This window comes from Lithobates pipiens, unplaced genomic scaffold, assembly GCF_037356315.1.
Source record: "Lithobates pipiens isolate NorthernLeopardFrog02 unplaced genomic scaffold, aLitPip1_a1.2 Scaffold_16, whole genome shotgun sequence".
Taxonomy (NCBI): Eukaryota; Metazoa; Chordata; class Amphibia; order Anura; family Ranidae; genus Lithobates; species Lithobates pipiens.
The window spans coordinates 655,259,940-655,280,416 of NW_027507748.1; the positions used below are offsets into that span (position 1 = coordinate 655,259,940).

At 42.1% G+C, this 20,477-nt stretch overlaps 1 protein-coding gene across 1 annotated transcript in view; it reads right to left on the reverse strand.

Moving 5' to 3' along the window:
* ARHGAP42 (Rho GTPase activating protein 42) overlaps positions 1 to 20,477 on the reverse strand; it is a 531,185-nt gene that overhangs the window by 339,017 nt on the left and 171,691 nt on the right. The window contains exon 2 of the mRNA XM_077484403.1: positions 16,158 to 16,253. Coding sequence (XP_077340529.1) covers positions 16,158 to 16,253 — 96 coding nt within the window. The remainder of the gene's footprint in view (positions 1 to 16,157; positions 16,254 to 20,477) is intronic.

A 20,477-nucleotide genomic window follows, 5' to 3' on the forward strand; every position in this document is an offset into this window, starting at 1 on the left:
TTATTTATTGGCGTATAACACGCACATTTTCCCCCTTTAAATCAGTGGAAAATCGTGTGTGCGTGTTATACGCTGAACGGCTGCCTTGGAGGGGAAGCAGGGAATGAGCCTTGCCGAAATAGACAGAGCCGAAACTCCTGTGTACTCGGCTCTGCTCGCAGTCACGCCCAGTCCCGCTTCCTAGCATTGCCATTCTGCCATTGGACCAATGTTATGCCCATCATAGGAGACGGGCCAAGGGGTGGGACTGGGTGGGACTGCGTGCCGAGGAGATCCAGCTCTGTTTATTTCAGCAAAAACAAGGCTGCAGATGAGCACTAATCATGCTGCAAAGAGGGACAAGACTGCAGGTGAGCACTGATCATGCTGCAATGATGGGCAAGGCTGCACATAGGCACTGATAATGCTGCAATGATGGGCAAGGCTGCAGATGGGCACTGATCAGACTGCAATGATTGGCAAGGCTGCAGATGGGCACTGATCAGGCTGCAATGATGGGCAAGGCTGCAGATGGGCACTGATCAGGCTGCAATGATAGGCAAGGCTGCAATGATGGGCACTCATAAGGCTGCATTTATGGACACTGACCCTTATTTTTCTTCAAAATTCTTTATTTAAAAAGTACGTTTTTTTCCTGAAACTTCCCTCATAAAATGAAGGTGCGTGTTATATGCCTGTGCGTGTTATATACTGATAAATACGGTATGTGCCATTTTTTGTTGATCTCGCACATAAAATCCCAATAAAATACATTTACGTTTTTGATTGTAACATGACAAAATGTGGAACATTTCAAGGGGTATTAATACTTTTTCAAGGCACTGTAAAACGCACTGACACTAACTTAAAAAATAAATCAAATAAATTTGGTCCGAAAAAAATACTGACCCTGACCTTGTCCCAAACACTAACCCTGGCACTGACCTAAACCTTGAGCTAAGTGTTTTATTTTATTAATATTATTTATTTATTTATTTTTCTCTCTGCAAGGAGAGAGAGATATGATGTATCTCTCTCCCCCATTCATTCACAGAGAAAGAAAACATAGGGATGGGCTTCACAGTGACTGATCACTGTGATAGCAAATTAGAGGCTATCACAGTAATCAGGTAAACTGGAAGCGATCAGGGGACCCCGGTCTCTGTGCTGTGAGCGCGTCGCACCTAATCATACAGTGTTTGATGGTTGGATATAGAGGTAGCATAATTAATACTACATTACAAAAATAGCACATGTATTTTTATAATAAGGTTGGACTATGTGAATTGTTTACATAGCATATGTTTGCAAGTAGTTTTAAAAAGGATGAAATAAATAAGAAATTTGATTTATTTGTAGATTATCTGAAAAGTCTCTACATTTTTTTTTTCTTTCCATATACTTTGGAATGTTGATGCAGTAGAATGTTCTTTAATGATAATATGTCATAGTAAATATTATGTTTGATGTACTTCGCAATGTATTGAATAATAAAATCAAATGAAGCTTCCAAAACATTGGCAATAAAACTTTGTATACCTATTATTGGATCCAGTGAAACCTACAGATCTGAAAACATGGAAATGAACACAAGTGGATGAGAAAAAGCTTCCAGCATGGGAATGGGCGGTGTTCATTAAAATCTTTAGAGTGCTGCGTAAAATCAGACTACTGTATAGAGAATAGGAACTCAAGAAGAAAAATGCAGAACCGGACAATGTAAAATATATAAGAAAACAAAGTTGAGATGGGTTAGGTTGATGAGGCACAAAGGATAACAAAGGAGAGAGGCGTGAAGGAAAATGTGAAGGAAAATCGGAAAGGAAAACCAGACAGTAGAAGAGGTGTCAGTAGGCTAAGAAAAAGATATATATATATATATATATATAGAAGATGTTGAATTAAATTTGAAACAGCTGGAACTCCCAGGCTAGAGATGGATGATCATAGACACACGTACTGTAAGAGGTAAAGGTTCTTCATGGGATGTGACACAATAAAGCAACATACATGTTGCCTAAAGCAAATTGTAACACGCGATAACAAGCTTTTTTATTATCGAACCCTGGTTCTCAACCAGGGGCCATTGACCACTTGCTGACCAGGCCTTTTCTGGAACTTTTTGTTTAAAAGTTTAAATTAGTATTTCTTGCTAGAAAATTACTTAGAACCCCCCCACATTTCAGGCTTCAAACATAAAGATATAAAATTTTTATTTTTTGTGAAGAATCACCAACAAGTGGGACACAATTGTGAAGTGGAACGAAATCTATTGGATTTTTGAAACTTTTTTAACTAATAAAAAAATGAAAAGTGGGCCGTGCAAAATTATTCGGCCCCCTTGCGTTAATACTTTGTAGAGCCACCTTTTGCTGCGATTACAGCTGCAAGTCGCTTGTGGTATGTCTATCAGTTTTGCACATCGAGAGACTGAAATTCTTGCCCATTCTTCCTTGCAAAACAGCTCGAGCTCAGTGAGGTTGGATGGAGAGCGTTTGTGAACAGCAGTTTTCAGCTCTTTCCACGGATTCTCGATTGGATTCAGGTCTGGACTTTGACTTGGCCATTCTAACACCTGGATACGTTTATTTGTGAACCATTCCTTTGTAGATTTTGCTGTATGTTTGGGATCATTGTCTTGTTGGAAGATAAATCTCCGTCCCAGTTTCAGGTCTTTTGCAGACTCCATCAGGTTTTCATCCAGAATGGTCCTGTATTTGGCTGCATCCATCTTCCCCTCAATTTTAACCATCTTCCCTGTCCCTGCTGAAGAAAAGCAGGCCCAAACCATGATGCTGCCACCACCATGTTTGACAGTGGGGATGGTGTGTTGAGGGTGATGAGCTGTGTTGCTTTTACGCCAAACATATCGTTTTGCATTGTGGGCAAAAAGTTCGATTTTGGTTTAATCTGACCAGAGTACCTTCTTCCACATGTTTGGTGTGTCTCCCAGGTGGCTTGTGGCAAACTTTAGACAAGACTTTTTATGGATATCTTTGAGAAATGGCTTTCTTCTTGCCACTCTTCCATAAAGGCCAGATTTGTGCAGTGTACGACTGATTGTTGTCCTATGGACAGACTCTCCCACCTCAGCTGTAGTTCTCTGCAGTTCATCCAGAGTGATCATGGGCCTCTTGGCTGCATCTCTGATCAGTCTTCTCCTTGTCTGAGCTGAAATTTTAGAGGGACGGCCAGGTCTTGGTAGATTTACAGTGGTCTGATACTCCTTCCATTTCAAAATGATCACTTGCACAGTGCTCCTTGGGATGTTTAAAGCTTGGGAAATCTTTTTGTATCCAAATCCGGCTTTAAACTTCTCCACAACAGTATTACGGACCTGCCTGGTGTGTTCCTTGGTCTTCATGATGCTCTTTGCGCTTTCAACAGAACCCTGAGACTATCACAGAGCAGGTGCATTTATACAGAGACTTGATTACACACAGGTGGATTCTATTTATCACCATCAGTCATTTAGGACAACATTGGATCATTCAGAGATCCTCGCTGAACTTCTGGAGTGAGTTTGTTGCACTGAAAGTAAAGGGGCCGAATAATTTTGCACGCACCACTTTTCAGTTTTTTATTTGCTAAAAAAGTTAAAATTATCCAATAGATTTCGTTCCACTTCACAATTGTGTCCCACTTGTTGGTGATTCTTCACAAAAAATTAAAATTTTATATCTTTATGTTTGAAGCCTGAAATGTGGCAAAAGGTTGAAAAGTTCAAGGGGGCCGAATACTTTCGCAAGGCACTGTACATATATATATATATATATATATATATATATATATAAATATATTTTATATATATATATATATATATATATATATATATATATATATATATATATATATATCTTTTTTTTTTAGCAGAGACCATAGAGAATAAAATGGCGATTGTTGCAATATTTTATGTCACTCTGTATTTCTGCAGCAGTCTTTCAAACGCAATTTTTTGGGGAAAAAATACACTTATATGATTAATAAAAAAACAAACATTAAAGTTAGCCCATTTGTTTTTTATTTTTTTTGTATAATGTGAAAGATGTTTCGCCGAGTAAATAGATACCTAACATATCATGCTTTAAAAATGCGCACACCCTCGTGGAATGGTGACAAACTCTCGCTCTAATGATTGCGGCGATACCTTACATGTGTGGTTTAAACGCTGTTTACATATGCGCGACCTAGACCCCTTTCACACTGGGGCATTTTTCAGCCATTTTTCAGGGTACTTTAGCGTTACAAAAAGCACCTGTAAAGCGCCTGAAAGAAGCCTCATCTGAAATCCCAATGTGAAAGACCGAGTGCTTTCACACTGAGGCATTGCACGGCAGGGCGTCAAAAAAAGTCCTGCAAGCAGCTTCTTTGCAGCACTTTAGGAGCGGTGAATGGCAGCGGCGATTTGTGGGCGCTTTTAACTCTTTATTCAGCCACTAGCGGGGGTTAAAAGCGCCCCTCTAGCACACGAAAGAGGCGCTGGCAGTGTGAAAGGGCTCTTAAAGCACTTGGGCTTTCACATTGGGATTGCAGATGAGGCTTCTTTCAAGCGCTTTACATGCGCTTTTTTTAATGCTAAAGCGCCTGAAAAATGCCCCAGTGTGAAAGGCGTCTTATGTATTTGCCATTAAAAGCAAAAAAATTTACATTTTACACTTTGACCTTGAAAAAAACAAAAACAAATCATCTCTTTAAGCCTGAGAACCAGAAGTGACATCAGTCAATCCGGTCCTCCAAGAGCATAGAGCCAAGTGGGGGCCATCCTACGCTCATTCGGCTTCCTGCATTTCTATCCAAAGGATCGGATCACTTCCAGATTTACGGACAGCTCTGGTAAGCCCGGAAACTACCGTAAAGCTGCGGGGGGGGGGGGGGGGCTGGGGGGGGGCTCTCCCTCCCCCTCTAAAAGTGATCCCGTGGAATATTCTGCCTCCGGGATCACTTTTATCTGATGCTGAATCGCCCACAGAACCAAATGATATTGGGGTTGTGGCCTGAACTGCTGCCATTGCCCCAGTATTAAAAATCAAAGTCATGATGTAAATGTACTGTGGGTGAAAAACAAGGAACAGGGAAGCCACGGGTGAAAAACATGGAACAAGGAAGCCACAGGTGAAAAACAAGGAACAGGGAAGCCACGGGTGGAAAACAAGGAACAGGGAAGCCACGGGTGAAACACAAGGAACAGGGAAGCCACGGGTGAAAACATGGAACAGGGAAGCCACGGGTGAAAAACATGGAACAGGGGAGCCACGGGTGAAAAACAAGGAACAGGGAAGCCACGGGTGAAAAACAAGGAACAGGGAAGCCACGGGTGAAAAACATGGAACGGGGAAGCCACGGGTGAAAAACATGGAACAGGGGAGCCACAACATGAGCCAAGCAGGCAACATACAATTAAAATGTATTAATGTATTATACTGCAAATATTGTCTTGCTCAATCTGTATCAAACTACAGAGTGCTACATAAGCCCAAGCAAGTTTACAACAAGACAAACAATATTTTTAGGTAAACAACAGTACAACTGTTGTTACAACTTTGGGGCGAAGGTAAAGCTATTTTTCATGGCATTTTCCACATCATACAAGTTGAGTAGGTTAATTGTTAACACACAGAGGGAAACATTCCAAACAGAAGTGATCTTCACTTATCACTTCGTGCCATGGGACCAGACATAATAAAAATGTGATTCCGTTCACCATGTCCAAGGGTCACATTAATCAACTAATACAGTGCCTTGAAAAAGTATTCATACCCCTTAAAATTTTCCTCATTTTGTCATGTTACAACCAAAAACATAAATGTATTTTACTGGGAGTTTATGTGATAGACAAACACAAAGTGGTACATAAATGTGAATTGGAAGGAAAATGATAAATGTTTTTTAAAACCAAATAAATATCTGAAAAATGTGGCGTACATTAGTATTTAGCCCCCTTTACTCGGATACCCTTAACTAAAATCGAGTGAAATCAACTGCCTTCATAAGTCACCTATTTAGTAAATTAGTCCATCTGTATGCAATTTAATCTGAGTATAAATACAGCTGTTATGTGAAGCCCTCAGAGGTTTGTTAGAGAACTTTAGTGAACAAATAGCATCATGGAGGCCAAGGAATACACCAGACAGGTCAGGGATAAAGTTGTGGAGAAGTTTAAAGCAGGGTTAGGTTATAAAAAAATATTCCAAGCTTTGAACATCTCATGGAGCACTGTTCAATTCATCATCCAGAAATGTAAAAAGAGTATGCAAAAGTACCAAGACATGGCCGTCCACCTAAACTGACAGGCCGGGCAAGGAGAGCATTAATCAGAGAAGCAGCCAAGAGGCCCATGGTAACTGTGGAGGAGCTTCAGAGATCCAAAGCTCAGGTGGGAGACTCTATCGAAAGGACAACTATTAGTCGTGCACCCCACAAAGCTGACCTTTATGGAAGAGTGGTAAGAAGAAAGTCATTGTTGAAAGAAAGCCATAAGAAGTCCCATTTGCAGTTTGCAAGAGCCCATGTGGGGGACACAGCAAACATGGAAGAAGGTGATCTGGTCAGATGAGATCAAAATTAAACTTTTTGACCTAAAAGCACAATGCTATGTGTAGCGGAAAACTAACACTGCACATCACCCTGGATACACCATCACCACAGTGAAACATGGTGGTGGCAGAATCATGTGGGATGCTATTCTTCAGCAGGGACAGGGAAGCTGGTCAGAGTTGATGGGAAGATGAATGGAGCCAAATACAGGGAAATCTTAGAAGAAAACCTGTTAGAATCTGCAAAAGACTTGAGAATGGGGAAGAGGTTCACCATCCAGCAGGACAACGACTCTAAACATACAGCCAGGGCTACAATCGTATGGTTTAGGTTAAAGCATATGTTAGAATGGTTTCAGTCAAAGTCCAGACCTAAATCCAATTGAGAATCTGTGGCAATAATTGAAAATTACAGTTCAAAGAAGCTCTCCATCCAATCTGATAGAGCTTGAGCTATGTTGCTAAGAAGAACTGGCAAAAAATGTCACTCTTTAAATGTGCAAAGCTGGTAGAGACATACCCAAAAAGACTTGCAACTATAATTGTAGTGAAAGGTGGTTCTACAAAGTATTGACTCAGGGGCGATGAATACAAATGCACACCATACTTTTCAGATATACATTTGTAAAAAAAACACTTTTTGTTGGTCTTGTTGTGCAGAGTATTGCAATTATTTTTCTGGAAGCTTCTTGTTTGCAGTAATTAGCTTTACTTTTATGGAGAAATATCAGAATATGTCTTTTCATCATGGAGACAGGAACCTCACACCCCTTCTCAACAGCATGCGCTTTGTCAAATTATATTTAGCTTCTTCTGGATATAACAATGATGTTCCTTCAGCAAAGGCTCGTGAGTTCATCAGCAGTTATCTCTTGATTGTCCCTCACTAGGTGATACTTGACGTCAATGTGTTTGGTCCTAGGATTGACCCTTTCTGATTGTGTAAGCATTATACATCCCTGGTTGTCTTCAAAAATGGGAATTGGTTTTGACATGTCTATCACTATGTCCACATAAATTTGACAATTCCATATACAGTAGCTTCTTGACAGGTTTATGCTGATGCATTGTACTCTGCTTCAGTTGAAGATAGAGCGACGCTTGCTTTCGACTAGACCAACTTATGGTTACTTTCCCATATTGGAAGATGAATCCACTTGTGGATTTGCAGTCTGTGCAGTCACCGGCCCAATCACCATCCACATATCTGACCAGTTTTGGATTGGATGTTTCTGGTAACTGTAACTTTATCTGAATTGTTCCTTTGAGGTATTGCATCACTCTTTTTTCTGCATTCCAGTCATGCTGACAGTGAGCTGAGACTTTCCTGCATGGTATGCCCACTGCTGTGGCTGTCTGGTTGTGTCACAGTGCCAACAAATAGCGAATGCTCTGTGATACATGTAGTACGTTTTCTGCTTCATTGCTCTTTTGATAGCCTGGTTCCATAAGTTTTCACTTCCTTTGTATCTTGGATATGGAATTGTTCCAAGATTTCTGACATTGGTTGAGAAGATAACTTTTCTTGTTCAAAACAGGTTATAATGTCATCAACATAGATAAGGATGTATATCCACCTGTCTTCTTGATTCCTGGAGTAGACAGTTTGCTTCTTGACAATCCCTCTCTAGTAAGCACTTTATTCACTTTCTCATTCCACATCCTTGCAGATTGCTTAAAGTGGAAGTAAACTCCCCTATCGTTTTCAGCTAAGGAAGCTGCCATCTTTGCCTCCGTTTAATCACATGTGATTCGTTATGACACCAGCCATTGGATGGTTTGATGGTTTGGCTGAGAACACAGCCAATGTGCAGTTAGCATTCCCGGCATCCCTTTTTTTTTTTAACTGTTTAAATCGATGGGTTTACTTCCACTTTAAGACCATAGATCTGAAGTTTACACACAAGGTTATCTCTTTGCTCAAACCCTTGTGGTTGCTCCATGTAGAGGTCTTCCTTAATATCTCCATATAGGAAAGCAGTTTTAACATCTAGGCTAGGGATATGCAATTAGCGGACCTCCAGCTATTGCAGAACTACAAATCCCATAAGGCATAGCAAGACTCTGACAGCCACAAGCATGACACCCAGAGGCAGAGGCAGAGGCATGATGGGACTTGTAGTTTTGCAACAGCTGGATGTCCGCTAATTGCAGATCCATGATCTAGGCGTTTAACTTGCGTACCCTTTACAGTTGCAATGCTAAGAAATGTTCTGATGGTGGAGAGTTTTACTACGGAGGCAAATATTTCATCGTAATCTTCACTGAATTTCTGGTAGTAACCCTTAGCAACTAGTCTGGTTTTGTATTTGTTGACATTCCCTTATGCCTCTGGCTTTATTTTGAAAGTCCAATTACTTCCTATAGTTTTTCAGTTAGAAGGGAGCTCTCTGAGTGTCCAGGTTTTATTTTCTTAAAGTGACTTTAATTGTTCTTCTGTCGCCTTTCTCCATTTATTGGCTTAACGTTTTGGCAGTTTCTCTATGTTTTCCCAGGATGTTATTTCAAGTATGCTGTGTGTTTTGACAGTTTATGACAGTTTACGGGGTGGTTTCCCATTTTGTAGTCTGAGTGGATTTTCTGACTTCAGGCAATTCAGCAGTATCGGGTGGGGAACTTGGTTTAGGCATTGTGAATTTCAAAGCTTGTTCTGACGCCTGTACAGGTTCGCTTTAGTCAACCTTTTTTTCTGGTTTGCCTGGCATATTCATTTCACAGCTTTAAGGGATCTGTGTTTCTAATGTCTGGCTTTCATCAAAATAAACACTATTGGTTATTGTCACTCTGTCAGTCTTTGGGCGTAGGATTCTGTAACTTTTAGTTTGCTCGCTGTAGCCTTGTTCTCCAGCTTGGATCGCTTTTCACTTGGAATATAGGAATATACATTACATCCAAACACTCTGATGTGCCCTAAACTAGGCTTTGATCCATGTCACATTTCAAATGGAGTGCGTTTAATAGCTCTTGAGGGTAGTCTGTTCTGTAGGTAGGTTGCAGTCATGACTGCTTCACCCCAGTACTTGTGAGGTAGGTTGGCATCCGACAACATGTATCTGGCCATTTCTATAAGAGTGCGATTTTTCCTTTCTGTTACACCATTTTTTCAGGAGTGTATGGTGCGGTTGTCTGCTATACTATTCCTTGTCTCTTCAAGTATGAGGCCACTTCTTTGCTTATGTATTCTCCCCCATTGTCAGTGCATATTATTCCTGGTTTACGTTGTAATTTGTTGCTAGCCATGGCAACAAACTCTTGAAGTTTCTCTGATGTTTAATTCTTGTGTTTAATCAGATAAGCAGTTGTGTACCTGGAATAATCACCAATGAAAGTCAGTAGAAATCTGTTCCCGCCTGACGTGGGAGTTTTCATTGGACCGCATACGTCACAGTGTATGAGCTGCAGGGGATAGATCATTTTTCTTTGAGATGCCTGTGGAAGGGGAGCACGTGTGGCTTTTGCTTCAATACAGCACTTGCAGTTCATGAGAACTTTGCAAGGCACTATTGTCAAAACTTCTGATAAGCCTCTTTTTATAATGTCCTATATAGCTTCTGGACTCCTGTGCCATAAGTGAATACATTTGTTCTGTGCACCATTAAAAACTATATTGGCTTGCTGGTCTGTGGTGATGAGCCTGTATAGGTGATCATCCAGTTTTCCTTTTGCGAGAAATCGCTTATTATTGTGAGTTGTGAACTTTTTGCTCCAAAGCCTTTTAGGGTCTTTGTAGTGTTGGCACCTGCTGTTTTCCTCCCCCACTTGTGTCACCTTTTTTCCATTTTTGGGACTACACTGGCCGCATTGCAGAGCTTCTGGAGCATCATACCATCTTATTTCCGGCTGTCATACTACTGTGCATTGCAACTTGTGAGTATAGCGAATGTTTTAATTTTCCAGCCACTCCACAGAGACATGTTCCGTCATTCTATTGTTTACATAATTTGTTATAATTTGTATTAATTACTGTATTATATATTTACTTTTCTAGAAACCATTTTGACCCACTTGACACAAAAACCTCTGAAGAAGGGACCATTGAGGTCAGAGACATGTTAGGTATCATCGCCAGTATGCCATCTTACTAGCCCACCTCTTTCTACTAGGGCAGCTTGTTTCACATACAGACGATCAATTCGGGGTACTGTCTATATTGTTGCATTTTATTAATTATTTTTGTATATTTATGTACTTTGGTAATAAACACATACTTGTATACCCTTATGGACTGTCTATTAAAATTGTGACGGTTGCAACTGTGCTGCAAGGCACTAGGTTCTCTTTTTGCTTCAATACAGCACTTGCATTTCATGAGCACTTTGCAAGGCATTATTGTCAAATCTTCTAATAAGCCTCTCTTTATAATGTCCCTTATAGCTTCTGGACTTCTATGCCCAAGCCGCCTGTGCCATAAATTAATACATTTGCTTTGTAGGTCATTAGAGACTATATTGGCTTGCTGGTCTGTGGTGATGAGCCTGTATAGGTGATCATCCAGTTTTCCTTTTGTGAGGAATCGCTTATTATTGTGAATTGTGCATTCATCACCCTGAAACTTAATTGGGAGATCGTTGTTTGCAAGACTTTTCACTGATAGAAGGAGCCTTATAGTTCTGGAACATACAGCACTTTCAAGGATACTCTGCTTGTCTTGTGGTTTAATGCAGTTCAGGAAGCCCTGGCCTTTACCTTGCAGTGATGATTTTCCCATTTGCTAGGAAAAACTTTGTCTTTTGCACTGTAATCAATGTTTGTGAAGAAGGTCTCATCGCTAGTCATTTGACTTGTCACACCCGAGTCTATTTACCAGCCAGGTGGCTTGCCATTCTGTGTCACTTTAAAGGTGCCACTCCATGATGTGTCTGCAGTTTCCTTTATAGCTGCTTTGACGCTTTCTTTTGTGGATAGCTGTAGCTTTTGCCGCTCGGTTAGCCAGATAGAACAGTCTGACCGGTCCTTTTACAGTGAAAACAGGCTCTGCTTTCTTTGTTGTTCTTTGTGCATCTTAAGAGCTTTGTCATCACGGTGCATGTTTTCTTTCCTTCTGTCATATTCATTGATTAATTTACCTTTGACATATTCCAGTGTCAGTTCCTGCTCGAATTTCGTTTCTAAAGCGTTAACAAGAGCAGTATATGTCTCTGTAAGGCTGTAGAGGAGCAGGGCAACAATATTGTTATCTTTGATGTCCTCTCCGATGGTGCGTAGCTGCTCTATGATTTCTAGCATAGCTTTCACATGGTCGCAGAAATAGCTTGTTGTTTAGGCTTGAACATTCATGCAGTTCTTGTAATTAAGGTCACATACCTTTGGCCATTTTCTCTGTTTTTATGTGGATAAGCTGGTCACCTTTCACTAATGAGCTTATAGTCTCTTTTGCCTGTCTGTGTTTCCTGTCCCAGTCCTCTGTCTCACCGTTTGTGAGTCTGCCTGTATTTAGCACTTGCCACAAATCATCCATTCTAAAAAGCATTTCTAATTTGAACTTCCACAGCTGGTAATTGACATTGTTCAGCTTTACTATTGCAAGCTTTATATCTAAATCACTTACCATCTTTCAGTAGTTTATATACAGTACTCACTGAGGTGCAGAGTTCTCTTTCCAGTGCCTAAGTGCTGCTTGGTGCCCTGGGTGCCTGCTGGGTGTGCTGGGCCTCATAACATAACATGTTTTTTCATCATGGAGACCGGAACAGGAATAACAAACAAGTACACAGAACATAGATAGACAATACATACTGTTATGTCATAGAATACAAGAACTATAAACTATAATACTACAGCGCCACCTGCTGCACAGATAGGTACAATGCATACAGTATCATCAGTTTATTAGCAACCATGCTGTTGTTAAATCCAACAGGTCTATCACATAAAATACATTTATGTTTTTGGTAGCGCTGTTACTGATTAAAATTTTCGTGTTCGAATAATCGATTTTTTAAAATCGATTAATCGACTAATTTCGATTAATTATAACGCACATACAGATCCAACTACTTTTAGCTGATCTCCTTGCATTGCAACTCTGCATTAGTCAGTGGTAAAAGTGGTATACACTATATACAATCACCCGACACTAGTTACCCCAATCCATGACTTAACTTCACAGTTCACACAAATACATTTTAAATTCAAACTGTAGCACTGACATTATTTTTTTCCCACAGTTGCGTGACAATCCCTCCACCTCCGGTCTAACTAATCACTCTCACCTTATGGCATGGACCCCTGTGCAAACAGGTGGTCATGCAAGGGGGTATCAAAAGGGTTAACACGGACCATAAACTTCTCTCACGTCTCCTTAGATCTCAGCAAGGATGCCAGGTCATGGATAAAAAGAAAAGATCTAAGTGCTCACTGCTTACGTATAAGATTTATTTTTTGTGTTCAAACACAAACTACTCACATAAATATGATAAAAACACAGCATGTAATGCCGACAATCGTGTTAGTTCCGTAGGACAGCAGTGGGTGACGTCATGCATAGCTCCTCCCCCGTACGCGTTACGTTCAATTAGCACTTCGACGTCACCGGACTCCTTCCCCCTTCCCTTCATTAGCAGATGGAGGCACTTGGGGAAGGGGGGAGGAGTTCAGTGACGTCGATGTCCGTGACATCACCGGATCTCCGACGGAACTCCCTGAAGACCCGGAAGCCAGCGGAGAGGTGAGTACCGATCAAAAGAATTTTGATCGATCAAAAAAATTAATTAAGGAATTAATCTTTAATTTCCACAGCCCTAGTTTTTGGTTGTAACATGACAAAATGTGGAAAATGTTGAGGGGTATGAATACATTTTCAAGGCACTGTACACTACATTAAAAGCAACGTTGTGTACGCAATTGTGTATTGTAAACTGCATTACTAAATGATAAATAAAAACATACTGTATATTCCATTTACAAGCTACGTTTGTAAGCGACAAACTTTTCCACCAATAATGGCACCTGGACGGGGGATCACAATGAAAAAAACATGGTCACGAGGCCATGTACTGTTAGCGCAATAATTATACAAGGGATGGTGCATTTAACCTTTTGTTTTATTATTCCTTTTTCTGCTTTCGTTAACCACTGGTAATGTGGCCTTGCCTACACATTTAGGCAAAAATCTTTTCTAGCTCAATAAATTGGAAGAAGCAGGTTGAATCAGTAAAAATAAGTCAGCGGCCACTGGGCAAAGATAAGTGTTCCAGCTCCGATCAAGTATGAGCTACAGAATTAGCATTATGTAGGATGGCGGTAAGCAACGGCACATAATCTGTGAAGCTAGCAGGTCCCAAATTTGAATATTATCTGCTCTACCACAGTAGTATTATAAATAGCTCCAAGTTATAAGAAAACTGTGTTCTTTTTCATATAATTCAATTGAAATTATTTAAAGCTAAACTAAGGATTAACTTTTGCATTAGATTTCCCTCCACTCTGCAAGGCTTAATGGTTCGTATTTGCCTAGGGTATGATGAAAAAAATGATCTACTTACCTTAGTCTTTGTTTCCCCAGGAGCACTTTCCTCCACTGTTTGATGTTCTGGGTTATGGGCAGGCCCTCTGCACGCTCCCATACAATGCAGGACTGCTGGTCCTGCATTGCATGGGATGATGTCAGAGACCTGTAACAGGTCAGGCAATGAAGGGGAGAGGCTTCGGGGCACTAGTCGTATAAAGAGGAGGAAGCCCCAGGGTTCTGTTCTGGGACCAATCCTAATTATTTTGTTCATAAACGACCTGGAGGATGGGGTAAACAGTTCAATCTCTGTATTTGCGGATGATACTAAGCTAAGCAAGGCAATAACTTCTCCGTAGGATGTGGAAACCTTGCAAAAAGATCTGAACAAATTAATGGGGTGGTCAACTACATGGCAAATGAGCTTTGATGTAGAAAAATGTAAAATAATGCATCTGGGTGGCAAATCTATACACTGGGGGAGAACCTCTGGGGGAATCTAGGATGGAAGAGGACCTGGGGGTCCTAGTAGATGATAGGCTCAGCAATGGCATGTAATGCCAAGCTGCTGCTAACAAAGCAAAACGAATATTGGAATGCATTAAAAAGGGGATCAACTCCAGGGATAAAACGATAATTCTCCTAATCTACAAGACTCTGGTCCGGCCTCACCTGGAGTATGCTGTCCAGTTCTGGGCACCAGTCCTCAGAAAGGATGTAATGGAAATGGAACGAGTACAAAGAAGGGCAACTAAACTAATAAAGGGTCTGGAGGATATTAGTTATTAGGAAAGGTTAAGAGCACTGAACTTATTCTCTCTGGAGAAGAGACGCTTGAGAAGGGATATGATTAAATTTATAAATACTGTACTGGTGACCCCACAATAGGGATAAAACTTTTTTGCGGAAGGGAGTTTAACAAGACACGTGGCCACTCAATAAAATTAGAAGAAAAGAAGTTTAAACTTAAACTACATAGAGGGTTCTTTACTGTAAGAGCAGCAAGGATGTGGAATTATCTTCCAGGGGCGGCGGTTTCAGCGGAGAGCATCGATAGTTTCAAAAAACTATTAGATAAGAACCTGAAAGACCGGAACATACCGATATATACAATGTAATACTGACACATAATCACACACATATGTTAGGTTGGACTTGATGGTCTTTTTTCAACCTCGCCTACTATGTAACTATGGAGCCTGATGGACTGTTGGTCCTGCATTATACGGGATGATGTCAGGAAGCTGTAACAGGTTGGGCAACAAAGGGGAGAGTCTTTGGGGGGGCTAGTCATACAGACAGGAGGAAGCCTGAGGGAACAAGAAATAAAGTAAGTATATCAACTTATTTATCATCCGCTGGGAAAGGGTAAAACTTTATTTAAAGTGGTTGTAAAGGCTGAAGGTTTTTTACCTTTATGCAATCTGTGCATGAGGATAAAACAAACCTTCTGTGTGCTGCTCCCAGTCCCCCCCCCCCCCAATTACTCACCTGAGCCCCATGTTGATCCATTGATGTGCACAAAAGTCTCAGCTGTCCCGGGTCTCATTTTCTTCATTGGCTGAGATCAAACAGTGGGAGCCATTTGCTCCCACTACTGTCAATTACAGCCAGTGAGTCAATGAGGAGAGAGCGGGGGCAGGGAAGGGCAGGGCCGAGCTGCGGCTCTATGTGTCTTATGAACAAATAGACGGGGGCTTGGGAGCAAGCACTCACCAGTGCCCCTACAGAAAGTGACTTGCTATTGCGGGGCACTGAAGGGGGAGGAGCCAGAAGAGCCAGTGGTGGGACCTGAGAAGAAGAGGATCAGGGCTGCCCTGTGCAGTACAATTACACAGAGCAAGTAAGTACAGGCATACCCCACCTTTAAGTACACAATGGGGTTTATTTACTAAAGCTGGAAAGTGCAAAATCAGGCTCACTTCTCCATAGAAACCAATGAGCTTCTAGGTTTTATTAACAAAGCTTAATTAAACAAGCTGAGGTTAGAAGCTCAAGATGTAATTGTGTAGCCTGATTTCCAGTTTTCCCAGAGTTTTCACTGCTGCTCTCTAGGAATTGCTGTGAAGCTGTGACATGACAGAGGGAACAATAAAGAGCTCACAAAAGCCTGTGCTCACGTATATTTAGATGATTATAGCCTAAGGAATGACATGTGCCAGTTTAACAAACTGTTGTAAAAATGAAAGCTATCTTACCAATGTTAATTTCATCGTCTGTCTCTGCATCTCCAATGCATTCAAATTGGAAGTCTTGCAGGGAATGTGAGAATTTCTGAACGGCCATTGATAGATCTAGAACAGAAAGACAAAAGAGCACAATGATAAGACTACAGTACTGGTAAGCTAAAAGCAAATAAAAAATGTCATATTTGTGGATTTGTTGTGGAACCACTTCAATACCAAGCGCTTTTACCCCCTTTCTACCCAGGACAGTTTTCAGCTTTCAGCGCTGTCACACTTTGAAAGACAATTGTGCGGTCATGCAACACTATACCCAAATTAAATTTGTATCATTTTGTTCACACAACTAGAGCTTTCTTTTGGTGGTATTTAATTACCACTGTTTTTTTTATTTTTTGCTAAACAAACAAAAAAATTGTGCCCCTCACATTTTTGTAAATATTTTATTATAAAACTTTTCATGTGACAACTAGTGATGGCCGAACGGTTCGCCCGGCGGTCGTTTTGCGCCGAATTTCGGTCGTTCGCGGTCCGCTCGTTCGCTCGCCTTTTCCCGTCGTTCGCCCCGGCGGACTTACATGTTTAATGTGTAAAAGAACTTTGACCTATGATGACACGTCTGTCATGGGGTACAGGCCAGCCAATTGAGACATGACAGCACATGGACACTTGGACATTCCCCCTAACCTATAAATACACCCGGTCCGGTGGCCATTTTACATTCTTTCTTCTGTCACTATAGGGAAAGGTTGCTGTGTGGAGTAGGGAGAGATAAATCTCTAGCTATTTGGTACACAAAAGTTATTTTCAGGACTGGTATAGGTGTTAGGTGTATATAGGTTTGCTGTGCTACTGATTCTTGCAGCAGCCTGAGTGTCTTTTGTCAGTTTAGAGAAAGGGAAAGGACGGTGTGTGCTACAGGGACAGCCAGATTAGTCTTTCATCATCATCATCATCATCATCATTAGCTGTTACTATCAGGTCCACAAAAGAGCTGTTTCAGTAACCACTAATCGTTCCAGTCTACTCTTTTTTGCCACTTTGTATAGGGACAGGAAGGAAGCAGTGTTGGCAGGCAGTGAGGGTCAGTTTAAAGACTTGCTGTTACTATTAGTTCCACAAAGGTTCTTTTCAGGACTGGTATCAGTGGTACGGTAATAGGCTTGTACACGTATAATATTCTTTCTTCCAAATATAGAAAGAATATTATACTTGACTGCTGCCCTTCTGCTGCAGTCTGCTAATCATTCACAACTCACTTGTTCCACAAAGCTCTTTATCAGGACTGGTAACTTGGTCTGTGTAGGGTGCTACAGTACATAGGGTTGAGTGCAGTACAGTCTGCTGTTCTGTAAGGACCGCTATCGGTCCACAATAGATAGGGTTGAGGTGCACCACTGCTGACCGCTGCCCTATACTGCAGCAGTCCTTCATTGGTATAGGGACTGAAGTACAGTCTGCTAATCACTAACACACAACCTGCTTGGTCCACAAAAGTTCCTATAAGGACTGGTAACTTGGTCTAGGGTGCTACAGTACATAGGGTTGAGTGCGGTACAGTCTGCTGTTCTTTAAGGACCGCTATCGGTCCACAATACATAGGGTTGAGGTGCACCACTGCTGACCGCTGCCCTATACTGCAGCAGTCCTTCATTGGCATAGGGACTGAAGTACAGTCTGCTAATCACTAACACACAACCTGCTTGGTCCACAAAAGTTCCTATAAGGACTGGTAACTTGGTCTAGGGTGCTACAGTACATAGGGTTGAGTGCAGTACAGTCTGCTGTTCTGTAAGGACCGCTATCGGTCCACAATAGATAGGGTTGAGGTGCACCACTGCTGACCGCTGCCCTATACTGCAGCAGTCCTTCATTGGTATAGGGACTGAAGTACAGTCTGCTAATCACTAACACACAACCTGCTTGGTCCACAAAAGTTCCTATAAGGACTGGTAACTTGGTCTAGGGTGCTACAGTACATAGGGTTGAGTGCGGTACAGTCTGCTGTTCTTTAAGGACCGCTATCGGTCCACAATACATAGGGTTGAGGTGCACCACTGCTGACCGCTGCCCTATACTGCAGCAGTCCTTCATTGGCATAGGGACTGAAGTACAGTCTGCTAATCACTAACACACAACCTGCTTGGTCCACAAAAGTTCCTATAAGGACTGGTAACTTGGTCTAGGGTGCTACAGTACATAGGGTTGAGTGCAGTACAGTCTGCTGTTCTGTAAGGACCGCTATCGGTCCACAATAGATAGGGTTGAGGTGCACCACTGCTGACCGCTGCCCTATACTGCAGCAGTCCTTCATTGGTATAGGGACTGAAGTACAGTCTGCTAATCACTAACACACAACCTGCTTGGTCCACAAAAGTTCCTATAAGGACTGGTAACTTGGTCTAGGGTGCTACAGTACATAGGGTTGAGTGCAGTACAGTCTGCTGTTCTGTAAGGACCGCTATCGGTCCACAATAGATAGGGTTGAGGTGCACCACTGCTGACCGCTGCCCTATACTGCAGCAGTCCTTCATTGGTATAGGGACTGAAGTACAGTCTGCTAATCACTAACACACAACCTGCTTGGTCCACAAAAGTTCCTATAAGGACTGGTAACTTGGTCTAGGGTGCTACAGTACATAGGGTTGAGTGCGGTACAGTCTGTTGTTCTGTAAGGACCGCTATCGGTCCACAATACATAGGGTTGAGGTGCACCACTGCTGACCGCTGCCCTATACTGCAGCAGTCCTTCATTGGCATAGGGACTGAAGTACAGTCTGCTAATCACTAACACACAACCTGCTTGGTCCACAAAAGTTCTTATAAGGACTGGTAACTTGGTCTAGGGTGCTACAGTACATAGGGTTCACACCATCCCTGTGCTGTGCTGAGTTTCTCCTGGGCCTGCTTACTATGAGGGGATCACACCATCCCTGTGCTGTGCTGACTTCCTCCTGGGGGTTCTTATTATGAGGGGATCACACCATCCCTGTGCTGTGCTGAGTTTCTCCTGGGCCTGCTTACTATGAGGGGATCACACCATCCCTGTGCTGTGCTGACTTCCTCCTGGGGGTTCTTATTATGAGGGGATCACACCATCCCTGTGCTGTGCTGACTTACTCCTGGGGCTGCTTACGGTGCTGCTGTCAGTGCTGTATATAACGGTGCTGATGTGAGTGCTTAATGTCACGGTGCTGCTGTCAGTGCTGTATATCACGGTGCTGATGTCAGTGCTTAATGTCACGCTTCTGATGTCAGTACTCTCTATCACGGTGTTGCTGTCAATGCTGTATGTCACGGTGCTGGTGTTAATGCTTAATGTCACGCTTCTGATGTCAGTACTTTCTATCACGGTGCTGCTGTCAGTGCTGTATATCACTGTGCTGATGTCAGTGCTGTATGTCACGCTTCTGATGTCAGTGCCCTCTATCACGGTGCTGCTGTCAGTGCTGTATATCACGGTGCTGATGTCAGTGCTTAATGTCACGCTTCTGATGTCAGTACTCTCTATCACGGTGTTGCTGTCAGTGCTGTATGTCACGCTTCTGATATCAGTGCTGTATGTCACGGTGCTGCTGTCAGTGCTGTATATCACGGTGCTGATGTCAGTGCTTAATGTCACGCTTCTGATGTCAGCACTCTCTATCACGGTGTTGCTGTCAATGTTGTATGTCACGGTGCTGATGTTAATGCTTTATGTCACGCTGCTGATGTCAGTGCTCTCTATCATGGTGCTGTTGTCAGATGCCTCTATCACGGTGCATGTGTCATTGCTGTATGTCACGCTGCTGGTGATCATCTCCTGCACCCTCTTCTTTGCCTACCCTGGTCCCTGACCTTCCCTCTCCTCCATTGCCTTCATGCGCTCCACAGTCCTGAATTGTCAGAACAATTTCCCAAATAAAAAAAGAATGCTTGTAGTTATCGACCCCAAATTCACCTCATACATGTATTATGTCATTGGCCATGTGGTGGGACTATGTTTTTCCTGCTAATAATTACCTAGTGGCTGCAAATTCGACCTAAAGGTTTGAAACGTTCAGCCCCGTTCGCGGTCCGCGTTCGCGAAACGTCCCGTCGGAAGTTCGTCCATCACTAGTGACAACGCTGAAGAAATGACACTTTGCTACAATGTAAAGTAGTGAGTATACAGCTTGTATAACAGTGTACATTTGCTGTCACCTCAAATTAACTAAACACACAGCTATTAATGTCTAAACTGCTGGCAACAAAAATGAGTACACCCCTAAGTAAAAATGTCCAAATTGGGCCCAAATATTTTCCAGCACTGCCTTAACCCTCTTGGGCATGGAGTTCACCAGAGCTTCACAGGTT